Raw genomic sequence first — 21,638 nt, forward strand, 5'->3', positions numbered from 1 at the left:
GGAAAAAAAAAAAAAAGGCGTCTCCGTTGGTAGCTGCAGGAATAGTATGCTTCGAGGTTGATATGATGTAGCTCTCTTTCGCGGTAATCACCTTCATCTGCGCTCCCTTCCACCAGAGTCCGAGCACATCAAAGATGGCAACTCCAATCCCCTCCCACCAACGCATCGTTCCCGGCAGCGTCAACCTCCCCCCTTACCCCTGGCCCGCCACCGCAAAAGACACAAGCGTCGACCCTGTTTCCATCGCCGAGTCTGTCACTTCCAAGCTGAATGGCTCCCTCTCCTCGGGTGATTTCGCCTCAATCTCCGAGCTCTTCATCGACAACGGCTTCTGGCGCGATCACCTAGCCCTCTCCTGGACACCCCGCACGATCAAGACCTCTGCTGCCATAGCTGATTATCTTTCCTCATCTCCGACTAAGCTCAGTTCGGTACAGGTGGATTTGACGTCTGAGTTTCGGAAGCCGCAGATTGCGAGTTTCGCTCCGGGGGGCAGTCCGGATGTGAAGGGGATTGCGTTTTACATCAAGTGGGGGACTAGTCTTGGCACGGGAAGAGGGGTGGCGAGGCTTGTTCAGGAGGATGGAGAGTGGAAGATTTGGACCATGTTTACTTGTTTGGTGGAGTTGAAGGGGTGGGAGGAGAAGGTGGGGGCGAGGAGGGAGTTGGGCGTTGAGCATGGGAAACAAGAAGGGAGGAAGAACTGGAGGGAGAGGAGGGAGGGGGAGCAGAAGAAAGGGGAGGGGGAGGTGTTGGTTATTGGTATGTTCATCACAGAGTGAGGAGAGGAATGATGACTAACGGTCGGTAGGAGCTGGGCAGTCAGGTCTGACGATTGCTGCGAGGTTGAAAATGTTGGGCGTGAAGACACTGGTCATTGATACGAATGAGAAGGTGGGCGACAACTGGCGGAAGAGATATCATCAGCTGGTGCTGCATGATCCAGTGTGGTACGACCACATGCCGTATCTCCCCTTCCCTGAGCACTGGCCGGTTTTCACGCCAAAGGATAAACTGGCCGAGTGGTTTGAGTTTTATGCCAAGGCGCTCGAACTCAACATCTGGACTTCTACCTCCCTTACATCTAGCAAATGGGATGAGGGCACCAAAACTTGGGAGGTAAAGGTGAACAAGGGGGGCAGAGAGGAGAGGGTTCTCAGGCCGAAACATATCGTTTTGTGTACGGGACACTCGGGCAAGAAGTTCATGCCTGATATCAAGGGGCTGAGCGAGGGGGTGTTTAAGGGGTTGGCGGTCCACTCTGCTGATTTCGCCGGTGCGAAGCAGCAGCAAGAGGGGACTGAGAGAAAGAGAAAGGCGGTGGTGGTCGGGGCGTGTAATTCTGCTCACGATATCTGCCAGGATTACTACGAGAAGGGGTATGATGTCACCATGGTGCAGAGGTCGTCGACTTGTGTCGTGTCCAACAAGGCGGCTCTCAAGGTTTTGCTGGCGGTGCTGTACGAGGAGGGTGGACCGCCGGTCGAAGACAGCGACATCTGGCTTCATGGCTGGCCGAGTGAGGTTATGAAGAGCATACAGATCGATCTGGCCAGGATTCAGCGGAAGATGGACGAGGATTTGTTGGAGGGGTTGGAAAAGGCCGGTTTCAGGACTGACAAGGGGGTGGATGAAGGGGGGTTGTTTATGAAGTATTTACAACGGGGTGGGGGGTATTACATTGATGTGGGCATGTCGCAGCTGATTATTGATCGCAAGGTGAAAGTCAAGCAGGGGGAGGAGATTGAGGAGTTGGTGGAGAATGGGCTGAGGTTCAAAGATGGGGAGGTGCTGGAGGCGGATGAGATTGTGTTTGCTACTGGGTTCATGAATATGAGAACCCAGGCGAGGCATATTCTGGGAGATGAGGTTGCGGATAGGGTGGACGATGTTTGGGGATGGGATGAGGAGGGGGAGATGAGGGGGATCTGGAAGGAGAGCGGGCAATCGGGCTTTTGGTTCCATGGTGGCAATTTGGCCTTGACTAGATATTTCAGTAGGGTGACTGCGCTGCAGATCAAGGCGAGGCTGGAGGGATTGGGGGCCTAAGATTCAGTGGATATCTCGGCTGTGGGTTTACAAGACAGGCTTCAGGGGCGTCAACACCCAGCAATGTTGATTTCTTTTCCAACTCAAGAAAATCCTCTAGTTGTTCTTTGAACCCCCCCTCACACTATTCTCCAACCTGGCCATGGCTTCCTCATTCTGCTGCGTCAAATCCGCCTCGTTGGTGAACCGCCCAGCCTGTGTAAAAAAGACCCTAGCCTTCTTCGGATCCTCATGGATATCCCTCTCGGCAAAGGCATAAGCGCGTCCAAGCATTCTCGCCACGTCAACAACATCCTGAGACCTCGGCCGCCTAACAGCATCATACGCGCCCAATGCCACCTCAATCTGGCTCGGCTGCTTCACCCTCTCAAACAAATGATCCAGCACCGCGGCATCCTCCAACGCCTGCGCAGCCCCATTCCCAGCAAACGGCAGACTAGCATGAGCGGCATCCCCCAGCATAGCCACCCTCCCCTTGAAGTACACCGGCGCGTTATCATGATCCCCCACCGCCCAACTAGCCGACGTATCCTTGGCCACCAAATCGACAATGGCCCTCGCCTCTGGAGTGTAGTCTTTATACAGCCCGACATTTAGCTCTTTCTTTCTCCCCTTGTTATTATCCTTCCCAGGCCCGTCAACCTCCTTCTCGCCCAACGCCGCCCCCCTGACGGCAACCCCAGCGCTCAACCTCGTCCCCTTGTTCATCGGTATGCAATTCACATGCCCCCTCGGCCCAAGCAAAATCGGGACCGTCCTCGTAAACCTCTCCTCCACCCCGGCCTCGATCGCCTCCTCGGTGGTAACCACCGTCCGATAGACCTGCCACCTGTCGTGATTAACCGGGTGTCTCGCCGGATGGTTCTCCCCAATGACATAACCCCTGACAACCGAACGTATCCCATCCGCCCCCAAAACACAATCCGCCTCCCCCTTTGTCCCATCCCCAAACTCAAACTTGACCTTCTCCTCCTCCGCCTCCTCCCAAATCTTTGTCAGTCTCTTCCCAAAGCTCACCTTCTCCCCCGGCACCAACCCAAGCAACCCAGCCAACAGATCCGCCCGACTGACGCTCTTTCGTCCTTTTGCCCTCCCCAACTCGGCGACCGGTTCTTGGTCAGCTCCCGTGTTGGCGTGAGGCCCACAAGCAAAAAAGATGTCAGTTGCCATTTCCGCTTCCGCGTCCTCACCGATGTTGATCGCCTTGTCGAGGTAAGCCTGGTGGACCTCCGGTCCGAGAAGCGCCATGGCCGCGAGGGCGTTGCGGTGGAGGGCCAGGCCGGCGCCGACGTCGGAATGGGCAGGGACGGCTTCGTAGACGTGGATGTCGAGGTGGGGTTTTTTGACGAGGGCGGCGGCGAGGGAGAGGCCGGCTATGCCGCCTCCCATTATGGCTATGGAGAGGGGGTGATGGGTGGAGCCCATTTTGATGATGGTGGTGGTGGTTTGTTGTTGTGATGAGGGAAAGGAGAATAAAGCTGGCGAGTTTTCAAGGTGATGATGAGGGATTGGAAAAGGGGGAAGAGAGTGGAAGGGCAAGCGTCACGTGTCAGAGACAAGAAGCGAGTGCCGTTGCCCCTTTTCCGCAACGGGCGCCGGGGGGGGGCAGAGTCATTCATTCACCTAGCGTTGCTCCGGGAGGAACGGAGGAAATGATGAGACCGAAAAGCGTGTTGATAAAAGCTACGGTGCTTCAGTAAGGCAGTCTCGTCTATCCAATCCGAATTCTAAATGCTGTCGTCATGTCGTGTCCAAAACCACATCATCTGTCTGCCAAATCGTGTCCGAAGAATGTTCGGTCAAATTTCCCCACAAGATCACACCAACCGAATCTCCCATCTCCAAGAGAAAACCCCCCTAACCTGATCATCAACCCCGGAAGCCACCGTGGCGGGGCCTCCGCCGCGATTCAAGCGGTAAACTCATCCCCGGAGTTCTCCACCTTCTTCGGAACCATGGCCTTTCTGTAATCACCAAGTCAGCATTCTCCATCACTGCCACCGATCGTAGATGTTCAAGAACACTCACAAAACCTTATCCGCATCCTTCTCCTTAAACCTCACCTCAACCTCGGCATTCCCCACCAAAGCCTGCATCGAAACCTTCCTCTCCGTCGCCCCCCCACACCCAGGAGCCAAACCCCCCTTCTTCCGCGACGCCATCTGCCCCGGCTTCCCTAAAGGCGAGCCCCAAAAAGCATCATCCTCCTCCGCCCTCCTCCCCCTCCTCACAGGCGTAGGGGTAGGAAGAGCATCCTGAGCAGCAACAAACAACTCCGGCTTCTTGGGAGTGGTAGCGGCATCAATAACACTCTGATAAAACTCCTCGTCCTCACGAGACGGACCAGGGACGTGGTTGTTCTTGCTCCGCGCAGGCCATGGAGACGGAGACGCAGGACGGGGGGGAGGAGGGGAAGGAGGCGGCTTGTTGGCGTAGCGCTCCCGCTCCATCTCGCGCAATCTGATCGCCTTGGGATTTTCCTCCTCTGTATCCTCGACGACTTGGTCCTGCGCTGCGTCGTGGTAGACAGAGGCCGCGACCGGCTCGGACTTTGCGCCGAGGGGGGGGCTTGTGGACAAGGTGGTGGGGAGACGGATGGGCCATTTGCCGAGGGCGGCGAGGCCGTGGGGGACGGGCTGGGGAATCAGTGTGGCGCGGATGTAGTGGTAAAGAAGATCACGGTCTTCTTTGGGGAGGGCGGCGACGCGGGGCAGGTTGGCGGTTTGTGAACGGGCCTGGGTGAGGATGTACTTGATGGCATCCATGTGCTTCTTGTTAAAGCGGATGCGCCAGGCGATGCTGTTCTTCAAGCGGTCGGCCGTGTCGATGTCTTCGGGGTAGTTTTGGAAGGTGATCTCGATGAGGGTTCCGTTGCCGATGATGGAGTCGTCTTTGTCGACGTAGTGGTAGTACACTTGGCGGTTTAGGGAGGGGAGATCATCCTCCTGAAAGGAGATGGCGAGAAGGACGTGAGACTGGTCCTTCTCGAGGTTGCAGTAGACAGACAAATGACCCTTGTTTGCACGGCGACAGAGGGTAGTGTCGGGGCGTTGCTGGCGGTGCCATTCGGATTGGGGGCCGACATGGATGAAGCTGACTGTGTTGGTGGGGAAGGATATGAGGTATGGAGGGATGAAGCTCCCAAGTGGTTGATCCATGGTGAGAAGGGTGTGGTGTCCTTGCTGTGTGCAGATGAAGTGAAGGGTGCTGATGATGGAAGTGACAGATTAGCGTCTCGTTTAGTGGACGGAGAGGGGAGTCTTATACTTGAGAATTCTTCATCATCTTGCAAGTCTAACAGAGGTGGGTGTGGCCCATGACGGATATTGGCAAAGATAGAAAGCAGGGAGATCCGCAGCCATCCTTTGCTTTTAACCCACCACATCGTGGTACACCTCAGCGGATAGAAGCCTATCAATGGCGGAGTTGCAGGCGTATATTGCTAGACAGCTTTGTCGATGTCAAAGCAGGACAAACACCTGAACCTTTACGACTACTACAGAAAGGGTGTGGGACTTTAAACTCACTGACGTCATGTGGGATTTTCACTCACGACCATCACGTCGACCTGCCTTCACAAGACAAACGGAGTCTAAGAGTTCAAGAGGTACAGTGAGCATCCACAAAAAGACAGCTGATTACTGAAAGAATTGGCTTCAAAGCATGTGGAAAGGTTGGGGAAAAGCCACAAAAGCAACTGGTGAAAACTTTGTGACCACATAAATGCAACTTTCTTTTTAGTTTTTTTAATGTTTTTTTTTAAATTTTTTTTATTTTTTTTTAAAAAAGAAAGGAAGCCCTCACACTCTTTTATTCTTCACTCATTCATTCTACCCAGCATCACACTGTCGAGTGCATGTACGATGAGGTGGCTATCTTTCTTCACCGCGATGCTTGCATCACTCGCCCCCATCACCACCGCAGCACCCCGTCCCGCGGCCGCGTCCCACAACCTCGCACCCGCCCTCCTCCCACCAGACCAATCGGAAATCCCCAGACTGGTCCTCTACTTCCAAACAACCCACGACTCTCTAGGCCGCCCCATCTCCATGCTCCCCCTCGTAACAGTCAAACACATCGCCCTCACCCATCTAATCATCTGCTCCATCCACATGCACCAAAACGGCCACCTCCACCTCAACGACCACCTCCCCTCCCACCCCCGGTACAAAACCCTCTGGACCGAAGCCTCCATCATGAGATCCTCAGGCGTCAAGGTAATGGGCATGATCGGCGGCGCAGCCCCCGGCTCCTTTTCCCGCTCCACCCTCGACAGCCCCTCCGACGTCACCTTTGACCACTACTACCGCCAGCTCGCCTCCTTCATCAGGCGGTACAGCCTCCAAGGCTTGGACATCGACGTCGAGCAGCCCATGTCCCAGGGGGGGATCGCCCGGCTCATCCTCCGTCTGCGGTGGGACTTTGGCCCCGATTTCATCATCACCCTCGCCCCCGTCGCGAGCGGGCTCACCAACGAGTGGGGCGGGCTCAGCGGGTTCGACTATCGGGTTTTGGAACGGGATTATGGATCTCTTATCGATTTTTACAATGCTCAATTCTACAATGGGTTCGGGTCGGTGCATTCGACGTCTCACTTTGAGAGGACGGTGGATGAGGGGTGGGATCCGGAGAAGATTGTCATCGGGCAGTTGACTGATCGGGGTGTGCATCAGCATGTTTCGCTGAACAGGACTGTTGTGCAGCTGAGGGGGAAGCTGGGAGTTATCGGGGGGATTATGGGGTGGGAGTACTTTAATGCTTTGCCGGGGGGGGCAGACGCGCCGTGGGAGTGGGCGCAGGTGATGACTCAAATCTTGAGGCCGGGTCTGGTTCCCGAGATGAAGATTGCAAAGGACGATGCGATCATGCTGATGGAGACGTGGGTAGAGAGTGCCTGGCCTGGGGCGGCGGTGATTTGTGCGAGTGTGGGAGGTGCTGGCAATGAGGCGTGCGCAGCCGACGCGGGTAGGCCGAATGTTGATTACATGGCCATGGTAAATGCTTAGCGGCTCGAGGGGAACCACATAGTATGTATGTTGTTTGTCCAGTAGTTTTTGTTTGCAGTAGTCAGTGTACTATCTTTTGATCCCAACACTCTCGTATCAATCATAGGTCCAGTTCTCGATAAGGTCCACACCAGCAACCACCTCATCGACAGGATATGCTTCCGCCCTCCCCGGTCCAACACTACCTTCGCTGTTAACCCTTGCCCTTGCCCCCCTTTCCCTTCCCTCCCTTGCCCTTGCCCCCCTTTCCTTTGCCACCACCCTTCCCTTTGGCTCCCCCCTTTCCTTTCCCACCACCCTTTCCTTTCCCTCCACCTTTGCCCTTGCCAAGCTGACGAGGGTGAACAGCTTGACGACGTTAGCTAACCTGTACTTCTCGTGGAACAAGACAAAACATACCTCTACCCACTAGGGACCCATGCTCGGTTTCATCCACAATCACATCAGCCGACAGAGTGTCGTCAACAGGGAGGACGACAGGCGGCGTTCCGGTCTCGTTGACCTCGGCGGGAGCAGCGTCTCGGAGCTGGAGCTCTTCTGATTGGGCTGGGATGCGGTGTCCAGTTGCGATGCTGGACAAAAGAAGGGCCACGAGCGCGGTGGAGAGGGATCTTGTGAGTTGCATTTTTTGTTGTGTGGGTTTTGATCTGAGGTGTCCTGCACCTGATATTGACAAACGATATGAACAAGAGATGATGGCCAGCAGTCAATGCCGTCGTAGAAGAGAACGAAGTGAGTGTGGTGAAGAAGCGAAAACGAAAACGAGAAGGCAAAACCAGACATGACCACCACTTATACCACCACTGAAACCCTTTGCCTCCAATCCCAGGCATCTCCAGTCGAGCGGATCATCGCCTCCCCGGGTTTGTCCTCCGATCGTCAAGACCAATCGCTTGGCGACGTGGCGCTTCCCCGAACATCTTGACAGTTTGGTGGCGTCTTTCTTTTTCTTGTTTTGCAGGAGTCCATGTTTCGTCTTGTGGCTTTCGAGCGCGTCAATGAGTCGCGCAAAAATGCAGGGGGTCGGATGTCGGTCTGAGCCTGAAACTCCGTTTTTGGAGGTCTGTGAACTCAAAGTCGCTCTGCCATTTCCACCGATAGTAAGTAATAAATCTGCCGCGTCCACTTGTGGCTGGGTAATTTGTCGCGGGATAAACTTGGCAGAGAGCGTGTCAGAGAAATCGGTATGCATTCCATCATAGTCGTGTGGATCCTCTGGATCAAGATACACCACCCGAATCTCTTCCAGGTTGGTCATGCGTCTCAACACATTGTCCTCCAGCCCCTTGAACAGCTTCCAATGCCTGTCCAGCTCCTGTTCCAAGGGCAGAGTGGAGTGAGTCACTTGCGTATCCTTGCGAGTCTATCAACCTGATTGTCTACAACCCGGGTGCCTTTTGATGTGCAAATCGAAGGGCTTTGAGGTAAAATTCGCCACCTGACTCGTTTGCCCCCAGGAAGCCCCGTGGAAAGGCCCAAACAGTTCGTCCCAAAAATCGTAGTTTCCTGGATCATTGAGAGGGAGGTTTGTATGGGAAGTGGATGGCGATATGTTGTACAAATCTTGCATTGGGCCCAATCTGTCTGAAGAAGAGCTCGATTGCCGGAACGCGTATCTTCTAAAGGTTTATCCAACACCTTTCTTCGTCGGTAATATCGCTGAAACAGCACAGGACATCATGAAAGGCAAACTTGTTTTTCGAGTAGAAGGCCTGTGTGGCTGTGAAGTGGCGGCGCTTCGACTTTCAAAAGCTTTGTGGGTTTCTTGCGCCTGTGGACGGGTCGAAGCCGAGCAGAATCCTTCACAACCTCGCCAATGTACAGTGGACGGTGTATGATGAGGGGTTTGGAAAACATCATGAGCTGTATCTCGGCCGGGAGATGCAGCAAGCTCGTTGCGATGAAGATGATGAAGATGAAGAAGATGATGAAAAGGTTGAGCAAATGCTGGGAACAACACATCAAGGTTCACGTGTTGGGCAAAACGCACGCTACGGCAACGTCACGTGATGTATTTGGGTCCCTTGATCATCCCACCTCAGTTTGGCGCGTGAAACACGAAAGTCGATGAACCACTCGTCGCTGGGCAACATGTGCCACAAACTGTCGCCCCTGATGAAGAGGAGGTCGCGGCGCTCGCTGACGGTCTTGATCGTTCCCGGTTGCAAAAGCGCCTGACGCCGGTATTCCTTTCTGTAGCTATATACCTACAAACACGTGCTCCAGCCGGGTCATCTTGCTGAACAGTTCCTCGTCCAAACCTCTGAAAACCTCTGCGTGTCGGGCCAACTCGTCCTCGGTGCGGAGAGAGTAGGTTCCATCATGAAATCCTCCGAGTCGACTATATGGATTGTCCTGATTTCAGGGGGCAGCCTCATATGCCCCGTTGAAGGGTTTGGAGGTAATGCCTGCCACCTTTTTGGTTGCCTCCCATCCAAACTCGGTTGCGATTCTCCAGGTGGTGAGGAGGTCCGTGTGGGAAATGAAGGATGATGTAGTCTTGGGCAGCGGTGAGGCATGCCCAGAGCAGGACCGTGAGATTGGAGAGGAAGAGTTGGTTGTTCATCTTGATGGTGATCAGACGGCGCGAACAGTGTATGCCGAACGGCGTACCCTGTCCTGTTGAAGGTTGTGAGACAACTTGTGGAAACCCGTCAGTATCTGGCTGGCATCTTGAATGCTATTTTGGATCGTTCCCTTGTCAAGCAGGAGCTGAAGAGTCGTTACACGGAACTTGAGGAAGAAGCTCCTTACCCAGCAGGGTACGGGTGCCACGTGGAGACGGCACATCAAGATTCTCACTTTCGTATCTGCACCTGGTGATATGGACGACGGCTAGCCTCGCGGAGTGAAGGTGTTTAACCGCCAATGCCTTGAGCGAGCCATGTGTCTAGTAAATGTTGATCAAATTGATCAGCAATGGCCAGAGAGACCAAAAAGGCACCGGCAGTAAAGGTATCTTTTCACACGAACGTCTCAAATTGAACACCCTGTGTTCTATCCCTAGGCACTATCTACACATCACGCCCTCCCAAAATCAAACCTCCTCTCCATCCAACACCCTCGTAAAAATATCCAAATTCCCCTCATACACCACCCTGGGCTCATACACCGCAAACGTCACCCCCCTCCACCAATTCCCCGCCCCCCCAAACTCCTTCTCCCTCAACACCTCCAACCAGCAGTGCGCCACATCCTCGGGCGGGTTCTTGAAAACCCCACACCCCAACGCGCCCAAGATGATCCTCCTATGCCTGTACGCCGCCGCCAGCCTCAGCACAAGCCTCATCTTCTTCTTCGTCATGTCCCTGTCAAAGTCCCTGGCAAAGTAGCTGAAAAACTCCGGTTCGCCAGGGGCGTGCTTGTCATACTTGATCTGCATCGTCGGGGGGGAGTGCACAGCTGCAACGCTAAAGACAGAGACCACCTTTGGGTCCGCTACCACGTCCCGGAGTGGGATCAGCCCGTGACCCCTTTCATCGGCCTCACGGATGACGAGAACGTAAGGCGAGTACAGCGCCGCGGCGGTGTACTTGTCCGGGCTGATGGGGTAGAGCTCCCTCTTCAGGCTCAGCGACAGACTAGACCGGTAGCAAATCGCCTCCTCCTGCGCCATGGCACCGTTCTCCCAACCCCCACCCGGTCGGCTGTCGTTCGCAAAGTTGATCACCGCCGGGAGGGGACTGTGAGCAGGACTGTCGTTCTCCGTTTTGAGCACGGCCATCTCCCGAATGGCAGCATCAAGAGTGTCCATATTCACAACTTTGATCTTGGCCTTTCGCGCAAAGTTCGGGCAGAGGTTGGGGTCAAGACGGGGAAACGACTCGAGAGTAAACTTGCGGGCTTTCGCCGCCTTTGTCATCAAGGATCCGTCAGCTTGGAGTCCCGTGAGATACTTGGGGAGGACGAGCTTGGTCTGGTCTGCGGCCGTGCGCAGCTGGTCACGGGTGCTCATCTTGCGTTCTGGCCAGGCGAGGAACGAGGGTGGCACGTGTGGCGATTTTATCGCTGTCGGTGCCGGGCTTGCCGGTACGGAGGGCGGGATAAGCCGTTCTAGTTGAAGGGGCGCTGGTACAGTCTGTCCTAGCCTCGTTGGCTTTGAGACAGCCGTCGACGTTGGGCGCAGAATGGGATTTGATTTGGTTGCTGTGGCCAGTCATGTTAGTCGACACATGCACCACCTCAGAGTCTTGGGAACTTGCGCTTTTGGGTATTCGTTGAGATTGTCCTGCCCCCGTGTGTTATTGGGGGTTTTCCGAGAAAAGATGAAGTTGATGTGCTGGTTGCGACACCTCCCGACGGACTCGCTCCTGGCTTCTCACCCGGTGGGTGCTTTCTGCTGGGCTTCAGAGGATCTTTTTCAAGATATGTCGTGGCCACAGGAACTCTGCTTGGTGTGCCTTGAACAGCCGGGCTACTCGCAATAGCATTCACCAAGCCGATAACTGCAGCTGCTGGATCGGGGGGCGGGCCTACAGTTGTTTGATTACTAGTAGGACGGTTCTTGAGGATTGGCTTGATCGGAGGCTTTGTCCGCGGACCCTGGTTACTAGAGCCACCTGGGGTGCTGACAGCGGTAGGGGGAACCGGCACCGGGTCTACAGTCGGGTGGGGCCAAGAGGTGGTCGGTGATGGTGGCCTAGGAGGGGATGGTGGCTTGACGGCAGGTGGTGGTCGAGTAGTAGTAATTGGGAGTGCTGGCTTAAGAGTCTGGAGTGTTGGCTTGACACTCTGGGGTGCTGGCTTGACGGTTTGGGGTGTTGGCTTGACAATCTGAGGTGTTGGCTTAGCAGTCCGAGGTTGTGGCTTGCTGTGCAACAAATTCGGATCTAGCACAGATGTGATGCGTTGGCTGGCAACAGCTTGCTCAGCAAGCAGTTCAGCCTTGGCTTTTGCTGCAGCTTCTTGCAGCCGCCTCAAACCAAGAGAAGGTGGGCCGATAGACTGCTGAACCGGGGGAGTCGGTCGGGCGGGAGCCGGTCGGGCGTTGAAGTTATTACGGAGTGGATGGGAAGGAGTTGAGGTTGCCGTTCCACCTGGCTGTTGCCTCTGAGTGTTTGGTGTTGCAGCGTGTTGTGCGTACAGAGTAGGTCGTGCTCCAATCTTTACTGGGCTGTGAACCGGGGACGAAACAAATTCCGGGTTATACCACGAAGGTCTCCCCGTCGTGGGTTTGGTGGGTGATTTTTTAGGCCCCATTGTCGCGGCTGCCTAGTAAACCTAGCGTAGTGTCACAGTTGCTCACGTGATCCGTCCCTGACCGATTGAGAATACGGAGATGTTTTCCTGGGGCAATTCACTTGTAGCGATAAACTCAGTCTTGATGTTTTTCTTCTGAGCATGATGTCGCCGTCAACAAGTCATTAATTGTTTTATCGAGTACATGGAGACAAAGACCCGTCTCACAGAACCCTGCTCACACTCATCTTGCCTAATCCGATCTTGCAAGACAATGCAACAAAGAACTTTTCTGCCTACCGAAAGCGGACCATGAGGACGGCAAGCAATATATGCGTTGTCCTAGTAGAAAATAAGGTTCAATGGGCACTTGATGTTGAAAGGGATTGCCATTCTCACCAGACACTCGGCGCGTCTTGTACCCAACGGCCACGTCGTGCCATGCCCGCAATACAGCAAAAGGCCAAGGTGAGTAAACTGTTGATGATTCTCACTAGAGGGATGGTGCGGGATGGTGCGGGATGCGACGCTCCAGAATTGACCCAGGTGGACAACTTCTGGTGCATAGGTGCGTGGTTCCCTGAGGTGTAAATGGTGTCAAAGAATCAGGTACTGGCCCATTGGATACAAGGTCAGATGCGTCCCCAACCATCATCATACTTTGTTGTAGAATCCCCGACTCGGAGCTGAACCAGACGGTCCCCCCCAACATTGATAGACCGACACATTTCTCTAGATCAATCCTCATCATGCATCATAGGGAGACCGCCAATGGGTCAACAGCAAAGATCTAGCGACTGGTATGTCGATGTCTGGTACCTCCCGCCGTCGGGCAGCTCGAGGCTGAGTGATCAGGTTCAACTCCGAAGTATCACGACGTTCACCATAGACAGAAGAAGGTGGAGGCAGCCGACCGCTGATTGATAATGATGTTCGTTTGAACGAGTGGTCAGGTCGGAGATGACATATTGTACGGCTGCCTTGAATCGAGGGCGGCTGAGCCGGTTGGTGTAAGCTTCCGCCGTGATGTTGAGCATCGTGGTGCTTTTCGGGGGTGTTCTTTCCAGATGTGCCAGTCCAGGACTCGAAGATGCCCGATTCTGTTCCCTTCAAGTCGGTCTGCTTTTCGCAACAGTATTGGTGATATTGATATCATGGAGTATCGTACTCGTTCGTTGCTTGTACTGAACATCAGCTATATGCTACCGTCACAAAAGACACTTGTTTGAATGTATCACTGCCCATTTCTCTCTTGACTTCTGCATGCCGTCGAAAAAGACCAACTCCCCTACACCGAAGGCTGTCGAACACACCCCAAAACCACATCATAGTCTTCGGGTCAGGCTTCTTCAACAGTCGTCCAAAGAGTCCGAGATCCGGCTGGGCTCCACCGCCGCCGCCATGAGAGACGACATTGACAAACGGGTAAACATCCACGGCATCCCACTGGACAACACCTCGCCTCGCTCCGTGTTTCTTCCCCCGCTGCAGGGACCACATGCACGGGCGAAGTCAATATGACAGCTGAGCGGCAACAAAACTGATCTCGTTAAAATGACAGATCGGGGAAGGCGGCTCAGCCCTCAGGTACCAACCCCTGCCCGTTGGCTTCAGCCCCTGAACCCCTAACACACCCCGCATCTTCAGCCAAAAGACCGCGTTGGCAGAAGACCATGTGGTGCCAAGTTGGACAGAAAAGCTTGGTTTGGATCAAGCACTGGAGCAACCTTGGCCATCAAGATCATGATCGGCAATCCGTGCCAAATGCTCGGGTCCAAACGGTTTGTGGGCGATCAGGTTCCAGACCGCAAGACTGCAAGACTGCCAAGACTCTGACTCTTCACAACGGATTCGATAGATCGCGCCATGCGTTGAAGCGCTGATGAATTGTCGGAAAATTAACAGCGCCCACTGCCTTGACGTTCGTGCAGTTCTTCACCATGTCCGAAAAGGAAATTGCAAGTGAGGGTGAGCTCGCAGAAAACAGCAAAGCGTCAAGCCATGGTGCCGGGCCAGAACCAATGGCGACCTCGACGTCAGGGGAGAAGCGCAAAGCTCAGGTAGCGCCGTAGGGCTGTCAACAAACACCGACAACAGCCACGCTCAGAGCGGTCAGTACAGGGTTTAAGCCGTCTGGACCCCATCGCCAGCAAAACCTCGCTTTTGGCCAGTCTCTTTTCGGCATTCGAATAGCGGCGGTCCCTCTTTGGAAAGCTTCGAGGCTGAAATACCGACGCCATTGAACGCCATCATCAGTGTTGTCATCCAGGGGTCCCAGCATCATGACCTGGCAGGCTGACTTGGGACTGGCCAAGCCCGACGGTGGTGATGAGGCTTTGCAGAATGACCGCATCCAGATCAATATCGAGGAGCAGCGAGCAGAAGAAACTTGGGGATATAAGATGCCGTCTCCCTCGTCGATTTTCTGGTGTCTTTTCTTCCGCAGCAGCTCGCTCGACAACGCAGCAGTTCGTCCTTCGATCAACAGCTTCACTGCCTCTCGTTTGCAGCCAGCACCACCGCAACCATGAAGCTCAACGCGACCCTCTTTGGTCTCACCGGCCTTCTCGGCCTGGCATTGGCCGCCGTTCCGATTAAGAACGATGGCATCTCGGCCGACATTGTTGTGCCCGAAAAGTACATCGTCAAGTACAAGGCCGACGCCGACGCTGGAAGAAAGAAGAAGCACGAGTCCGACATCACCAACAAGGCCAAGAAGAAGAACAAGAAGGGTGTTGTCGAGTCCATCAACATCGACGGCCTTTCGGGATACGTTGCCGAGATTCCCGACTCGGAACTCAAGGAGCTGAGGGATTCCGACTTGGTGAGTGGGCTCTGACCCAAGCTTGGGAAAGATCATGCTGACAACCGGCCCAGATCGAATACATCGAGAAGGACACCGTGATCCAGATCAACGCCGTCGCCGCCCCTCGGGTCGCCGCTGACCCTGTCGAAGAGAAGCACCAGCTTGCGAAGCGTGCCTATGTCACTCAACTCCACGCCGCTTGGGGCCTGGCTCGCATCTCGCGCCGTTCCACCTGGAACTCCGGCTACTACTACGACAACACCGCTGGCCAAGGTATCCGTGTCTATGTTCTTGACAGCGGCATCCGCACCACCCACGTCGAGTTCGAAGGACGCGCCGTCTGGGGCGCCAACTTCATCGCCGGATCCCCCAACACTGACGAGTACGGCCACGGCACCCACGTTGCTGGCACCATCGCTAGCAAAACCTATGGTGTTGCGAAGAAGGCCACCGTTGTCGCCGTCAAGGTCCTCGACAAGAACGGCTCCGGCACCATGTCCGGCCTGATCTCCGGCCTCAACTGGGTTGTGAACAACGCCAAGGCCCGCGGCATCGCCAAGAAGGCCGTCATCAACATTTCTCTCGGTGGTGGCTACACTGCCTCCGTCAACGCTGCTGTCAAGGGTGCCACTGATGCTGGCCTCACCGTGGTTGTGTCTGCCGGCAACAGCAACGCCAACAGTGCCAACTATTCCCCTGCCTCGGCTCCCTCTGCCATCACCGTCGGTGCCATTGACGGTACTGGATACCGCGCCTGGTTCTCCAACTGGGGTAACCTCGTCGACATCTTCGCCCCTGGTGTCTCCGTTCTCAGCGCCTACCACACCAGCAACACTGCCACATGGTACATGGACGGCACCAGCATGGCTGCTCCCCACGTTGCCGGTCTCGCTGCTTACTTCATCGCCAAGGAGAACCTGTCGGGCTCCCCTGCTGTGACCAACCGAATTCTTGGTGCGGCTGTCACCGGTAGTATCGGGGACCCCAAGGGCAGCTGGAACCGCCGTGCTTACAACGCCGGTGGTGCCTAAGCATGAGCCGCTGGTCTTAGGTTGTTTCGTTTGCGTGTTTCTAGATTTTCTTCTATCGCCTAGTCATGACTTTGATGCGGGTTCTTTCGGGAGGATGGAGAAGAGGGAAGGATTGTTGTTGGTCGTCGCTCCTTCAGTGTCCGGTTTCCTGTAATTGTACTTGTTATCGTCGATAGAGTTATGGGAATCGATTCTCCCGTGGTCAAACTCTCGTATTCCCGGTCTAGGCCCATCCTCGATGTAGTCGTAATGCCGTGCTTGGCCAGCTGCAAGGCGCAAGGTGGTAATCTTGGCCACGCCTAAATGAACTTCATGCCGCCACGTTAGCAGGCCACACGGCAGAGCAATGTGTGGGGGTAACAAACCTCTTGGATTTGTCAACTGCCCTTCATCTCTGCCGCAACTTCTGGAAACGCCAAAGTCATCAGACTCTAGTCGACTTGCTGTGAACATGACCGCTACAGGGCCTTCTCCCGTCATTGCTGACCCCTCTCCGCTGGGTTCCCCTCTCCCCTTCGAGTTTTCTGGCCGGACAGCGCCTAACCGCTTTCTCAAGTCGGCCGCCACCGAAAAGGTAGCCACCTATGACCCAAACGACAGGCTCTCCAACGGCATTCCCAACGATGAGCTGTTCCAGCTGTACGGTACCTGGGCGTCAGGCGGCTTCGGCACAATTGTAACCGGCAACATCCTCATCGACCCTGACCACCTCGAGGGCCCCGGTAACATGATCATCCCCGTCGACGCACCGCTTGACGGTCCCCGCTTCGAAGGATTCCGCCGTCTGGGATCTGTCGGAAGACAACATGGGTCTCTCTTTATCGGCCAAGTCAACCATCCCGGCCGCCAATGCGTCTACGCCCTGCAACCCAATCCCATCTCAGCCTCTGACGTTCAACTGCTCGTCGACATGTTTGGTGCAACCTTTGGCAAACCGCGTGCTGCCACCATCGAGGAGATCCAATCGACCGTGGCGGCCTTTGTCCATGCGGCGGTGTATCTCGACAAAGCAGGCTGGGACGGAGTCCAGCTTCACGGTGCCCACGGGTACCTCATCGCACAATTCTTGTCCTTGACCACCAACCTCCGCACTGACGCTTATGGCGGGTCCCTTGCCAACCGGGCGAGGATCATCACCGAGATTGCCGCTGGCATCAGGGAGCAATGTCGAAAGGACTTTATTCTCGCCATCAAGATCAACAGCGTCGAGTTCCAAGCCGATGGGTTCACCGTTGAAGAGGCGTCCGAGCTGTGCGAGATCTTGGAGAAGGCAGGCTTCGACTTTGTGGAGCTCAGCGGCGGAACATACGAGGAAATGGCGCTGGCGCACAGGCGAGAGTCGACCAAAGCCAGGGAGGCATTCTTTTTGGATTTCGCAGAAAAGATTGCGCCGCGCCTGAACAAGACCAAGGTCTATGTGACTGGGGGTTTCAGGACTGCCAAGGGCATGGCGGACGCGCTGCAGAGTGTGGATGGTGTTGGAATGGTGAGGGCTGTTTGCAACAATCCGAATCTTCCGGCCGAGATACTGGAGGGCAAGAAGACAGCTGCGCCGGTGATTGCTGGGGGGGTGTATTTTGACGATTTTCTTCTGACGGGGGGCTTGGCGGGGCTGCAGATGCGACTGATGGGGCATTCGTTGCCTGTGCTCGATGTTGAGGATGACGCAGAGGTCGAAGAGTTCAAGAAGGCGCTGGAGTCGAATCTGAAGGGACTTGTGAAGGGAGGGTTGTTTGAGAATATGGACCTTGGGTTTCTAGGGGCGAGAGGACCTGATGTTGAGAGAAGAGTGCGAGATATTCAGGCTTCCAGGGCCACACTGCGCAAAGGATAGTGGGGCTGGAAGTGTTTCTTCCCATCCCATGCCCAAGAAAGGGGTGATGCTTTGGGGTCATGCTTAACATATATGAGCCGCCCGGTGATATATTTCAGCAGTTTATATGCAAAATGGACAATTCGTTTGGCCATCGAGAGGCTCGTCACTACATTGAATCTCGTGGGTTAGGGTTGCAGCAGGGCATTTGGAGACCCCACTGCAAGTCCAACGCGTCTCATATTTGGTGATCTATCTGTGCTGACGGAAAGCCACCATGACCTCACATACACTGATTACATATACCACTTGAGGATGGGAAATGCCAGCCAAATGCCCTGTATCGTTCTAGATAACCTAGAATGGACTCCCTTTACTCCCATCTCGCTCAATCCCCATTGCTATGCTCCTCCACGGATCGTTGAGCCCATCCAGTCCTAACCTGCGCTCTCCCCCACAGCCCCAACTGCGGCGGCGATGCATTACCGACCGCAATCACCTCATCTTCATCAATGTCGGTGGAGTGATTACCCAAAAGAACGCTGGGCGCTTTTCCGGTACCCAAATATTCGAAAGAATCTGCCGTCGATACAAGGCCCTTAGTACGCGCAAGACTCATCTCTGTAAAAGGTTTGGCTCGATTGATTGTCAGGACCCAGGGTGCTTTCCCCCATGGTGGATACCTTTCCTCTGTTGCCTGTTTCACCTCGGCCTGCCATGGGAGGTGCGGTTTGGTAAGACGCCCTACCACGACAAGTGCGATTTGATAAGAGCTCCCAAAGCCGTGGGTGGCAGCTATGGGTAGAACGACCATGAGTCCAGAAAGCATCAAACTCTGTCGTTAAAGGAGGATTGGTGAATCGAAATATCGCAACCCTTCGGACACCCGTGTATTCCACTCAGGTCATCAACTTCGACAATCTGGACTTTCCAATGGCTACGACGAGGTGCTTGACAACACTACAATAACGTCCATTGAACACCCTGCCCCCATTTGCAGCGAAACGACTCTCATATGTTGAAACGATAACGAAGCAAAATGATGGTCTGGGTGGGATTCTGACCCACGACTCTTGCGAGACCAAGAACGCTTGAATGACCTCAGAAGAAAATTCAAGCATCAATCCGAACCTGGAAACTTGGACCAGAAATCGGGGCCCCAAGAGGTCAAGCTCCACGAAACAAGCTTGCGCCACAAGGATATGCAGGCGCCTATAGCATATTGGCTATCTGCAATCATCCTTCAGCCGCTCAAGGTTAGCTGCTTTGGGATGCCGATGCTCGCCGCATTGATGCCTTGTCAGATCAATGTGACTCCTCACGAAGAGCAGTTGAGAGAAAAGCTTCAGTCTTCCTCGTCCTCGATTTATTCCCCACAGCAAAGTTCTGTATCAGCAGGAAACATGGCCTACCAACAGCCTCAGTACACTTGCCCTGCACAGGGTGCTGCTGGCAGCAGCTACCAACTACCGCCACCTCCTGTCCCGCCAGCATATATGGACAACAGCCCCCGCAACCAACCTACGGATATGATCAAGCCCAAACGCCGGTAGGATGTCAACCACCGCATCAACAACAGCAAACATATCTACACCCACCATGGCTGGATTGGGTGCTCAAACCCGCCAGCAAAGAGACAAGACGGAAGGAGAAACCAAGATAATGGACACCAATGGCGGCTAGAAATGCAGACAGCTAGTTTTAATACACCAAAGAAATGACACATCGGACTTAGCACACCTTTGAAGCATGGCAAGCCCTCCCCCGGCAACACCACTCATATCCAACTCCACCTCAGCAACAGTATCAACACCAGCCTCAAGTCCAACCTCTCCCTCACAATCCCTTTCCCCCCGGAACATACCCCCTCCGCACGCTCCCCGGCCAACCCCTCTCAAAGCCAACCAAACTCCCCTTTCTCCCTCACCCTCTCCTGCCTCTTCTCCCCATCCCAACCCTGCTACACCCTAACCTACAATCCCACCGCCTCCTGCTTCTCCCTCACTCGCGGCCCACCTTCCTCCCCCTCCCTACCCATCGCAACGGCCTCCTTCCCCACCCTCTCCCTCAAAGAACCCCCCGCCTCCCTCGGTCCATACAACTATCTAGTCGACTCCAAATTCGTCTCCTTCTCCCTCCTCCCAGGCCAAAGGCTCATGTGGGCCATTTCAGGCTCTGGCCCCTCATCCGGCGCATTTGTCCCAACACCCGTGGGAAGGGAGCAGGACGTGATTGCGCAGTTTTTCGGGACCGACGCGGCGGGAAAGGTTGTGGTTTCGGGGGGAACGAAAAAGTATATCGAGGGGAGGATTGACTTGGTGAGGGGGTTGACGCAGGCTCAGATGGATGAGGTGGTGTTGATCTTGGGGGTTTGGGCTTTGAACGGAAGAGGAGGCAGGCGAGTGGTGGGAAGGCGGCGGAGGGGACGTGATGGAGGTCGGAGATTTTGAATGGTGTTTTGAGTGCTTGATTGAGGGAGGGCCACGGATTGGAGGCGGTTGGGATCGGGTTGAGGGGGGGGGGGAAGGATTTGTTGTCGGGGGAGGGGGTTTGTTGTCGGGGGAGGGGGTTTTAATCTGGAGGTTTCTTTGGTTAGCTGGTAGCTGTGGCTGCGGTGATGTCACTTTGTGTAATTCTTTCGATGACTCTCCACTAGGCGGTGCCGTGTTTTGCGTGTCTTTTTCTTCCCATGAATATTGCTAGAGCGAGCGGGTCGGTGATGACTTGTAAGTTGTCTGTGCTCGGTACAAGCTCAGACGTGCTTGATACAAACTCTGACACACCCGTCGTGAGCCCTGTGGAGGGCTATGTTGCTTGTCGGCACTAGAGTGCTGGGTGCAAGCTTAAAATAATTCCTGACGCCGTTGATGTTCGTAGCCGATCATTCGGAGCATATGTGGCAAGAGATGGAGGGGAGCCCTTCATGTTGATCATGTCGAGAACAGGAAGGAAATATCAGGAGGGTACACGGATGTTTGATTGAGGCCCGGGGTTGGCGGCCCTGTGCCGGAGTACCTCAGCTGCTCCACCACCGATCTAGAGCCGTGTTAGCAATCTTTCTACAATTGCTGGCGCGCCACTCCTAGCAACAACTTTCCAATGGTGGTCTCGCCAAGAGTCATGATGATGTCGGCAGGCTTTGGCCCCCCGGCTTGGAAAAGCTCGATAACTCATAACCCGCATGACGCTCGAATTCCTACCAAGGGTACGCTCATTGTTACTGGTACCTCGATCAAGAAACAACGATCTGACTTACCTGACGGTTCGCGGTCGCCCACAGTGCCAGACATGATGCAGCAGACACCTCGTGACATTTGTGATCTACCTTCCTTATCTTCAAAGACCCAATACGCATATATTTCAGGCCACTTTACTGAATTTAAACGCTCATGGGTTGTTTTGAGAGGCGTACACACTCTTTCCAATGGTTTACTAATTATCTTTCCATGCCCAAGAACCATTTGGAAAGGCCCGTCAACCATCTTTAATGGCCTGTTGACTATCTTCAAATGCCTATTAACTCTCTTTGGAGACCTACTATGCATCTATTCTTCATACCTAGTCCTTATCAAAACCCACATCAAGTACCTGGTCCGTCACAATAACGCCATCCCTTTAACCGGAACCCGTCCCCAACCGGACTACTCTGTTGGTTTCAGAAGAGAGGCATTTACTGATGACCAGCTCGCCAAACTGTCGCCATTCATTGGCGACTTCATCGCCGGGGACCAGTCTTTCTTCATGGCCACGTACTA

General features: G+C 54.6%; 7 protein-coding genes across 7 annotated transcripts; 4 read left to right on the forward strand and 3 right to left on the reverse strand.

Annotated features, from left to right (window-relative positions):
- Nucleotides 1–71: 71 nt before the first annotated feature.
- PODANS_5_1680 (uncharacterized protein) lies at nt 72–2,049 on the forward strand (the record flags this gene model as incomplete). Its single annotated transcript, XM_001904127.1, has 2 exons — nt 72–762; nt 827–2,049. Coding segments are annotated over 2 exons (1,914 nt in total), but the record flags the coding sequence as incomplete, so codon positions are not given.
- Nucleotides 2,050–2,145: 96 nt separating this feature from the next.
- On the reverse strand, nt 2,146–3,474 carry PODANS_5_1670 (uncharacterized protein; the record flags this gene model as incomplete). Its single annotated transcript, XM_001904128.1, has 1 exon — nt 2,146–3,474. One exon carries the CDS (start codon nt 3,472–3,474, stop codon nt 2,146–2,148), a length of 1,329 nt encoding a protein of 442 aa, XP_001904163.1.
- Nucleotides 3,475–4,073: 599 nt separating this feature from the next.
- PODANS_5_1660 (uncharacterized protein) lies at nt 4,074–5,207 on the reverse strand (the record flags this gene model as incomplete). Its single annotated transcript, XM_001904129.1, has 1 exon — nt 4,074–5,207. The coding sequence occupies one exon, from the start codon at nt 5,205–5,207 to the stop codon at nt 4,074–4,076; it is 1,134 nt and encodes a 377-aa protein (XP_001904164.1).
- A 591-nt stretch (nt 5,208–5,798) lies between these two features.
- On the forward strand, nt 5,799–7,055 carry PODANS_5_1650 (uncharacterized protein; the record flags this gene model as incomplete). The annotated part of the gene is made up of 1 exon (XM_001904130.1): nt 5,799–7,055. The coding sequence occupies one exon, from the start codon at nt 5,799–5,801 to the stop codon at nt 7,053–7,055; it is 1,257 nt and encodes a 418-aa protein (XP_001904165.1).
- A 3,037-nt stretch (nt 7,056–10,092) lies between these two features.
- On the reverse strand, nt 10,093–11,010 carry PODANS_5_1640 (uncharacterized protein; the record flags this gene model as incomplete). Its single annotated transcript, XM_001904131.1, has 1 exon — nt 10,093–11,010. One exon carries the CDS (start codon nt 11,008–11,010, stop codon nt 10,093–10,095), a length of 918 nt encoding a protein of 305 aa, XP_001904166.1.
- A 3,750-nt stretch (nt 11,011–14,760) lies between these two features.
- PODANS_5_1630 (uncharacterized protein) lies at nt 14,761–16,070 on the forward strand (the record flags this gene model as incomplete). Its single annotated transcript, XM_001904132.1, has 2 exons — nt 14,761–15,057; nt 15,111–16,070. 2 exons carry the CDS (start codon nt 14,761–14,763, stop codon nt 16,068–16,070), a joined length of 1,257 nt encoding a protein of 418 aa, XP_001904167.1.
- A 346-nt stretch (nt 16,071–16,416) lies between these two features.
- PODANS_5_1620 (uncharacterized protein) lies at nt 16,417–17,904 on the forward strand (the record flags this gene model as incomplete). The annotated part of the gene is made up of 1 exon (XM_001904133.1): nt 16,417–17,904. One exon carries the CDS (start codon nt 16,417–16,419, stop codon nt 17,902–17,904), a length of 1,488 nt encoding a protein of 495 aa, XP_001904168.1.
- Nucleotides 17,905–21,638: the final 3,734 nt, after the last annotated feature.

The sequence above is a fragment of the Podospora anserina genome, chromosome 5, assembly GCF_000226545.1.
Source record: "Podospora anserina S mat+ genomic DNA chromosome 5, supercontig 1".
In the NCBI taxonomy this organism is placed as follows: domain Eukaryota; kingdom Fungi; phylum Ascomycota; class Sordariomycetes; order Sordariales; family Podosporaceae; genus Podospora; species Podospora anserina.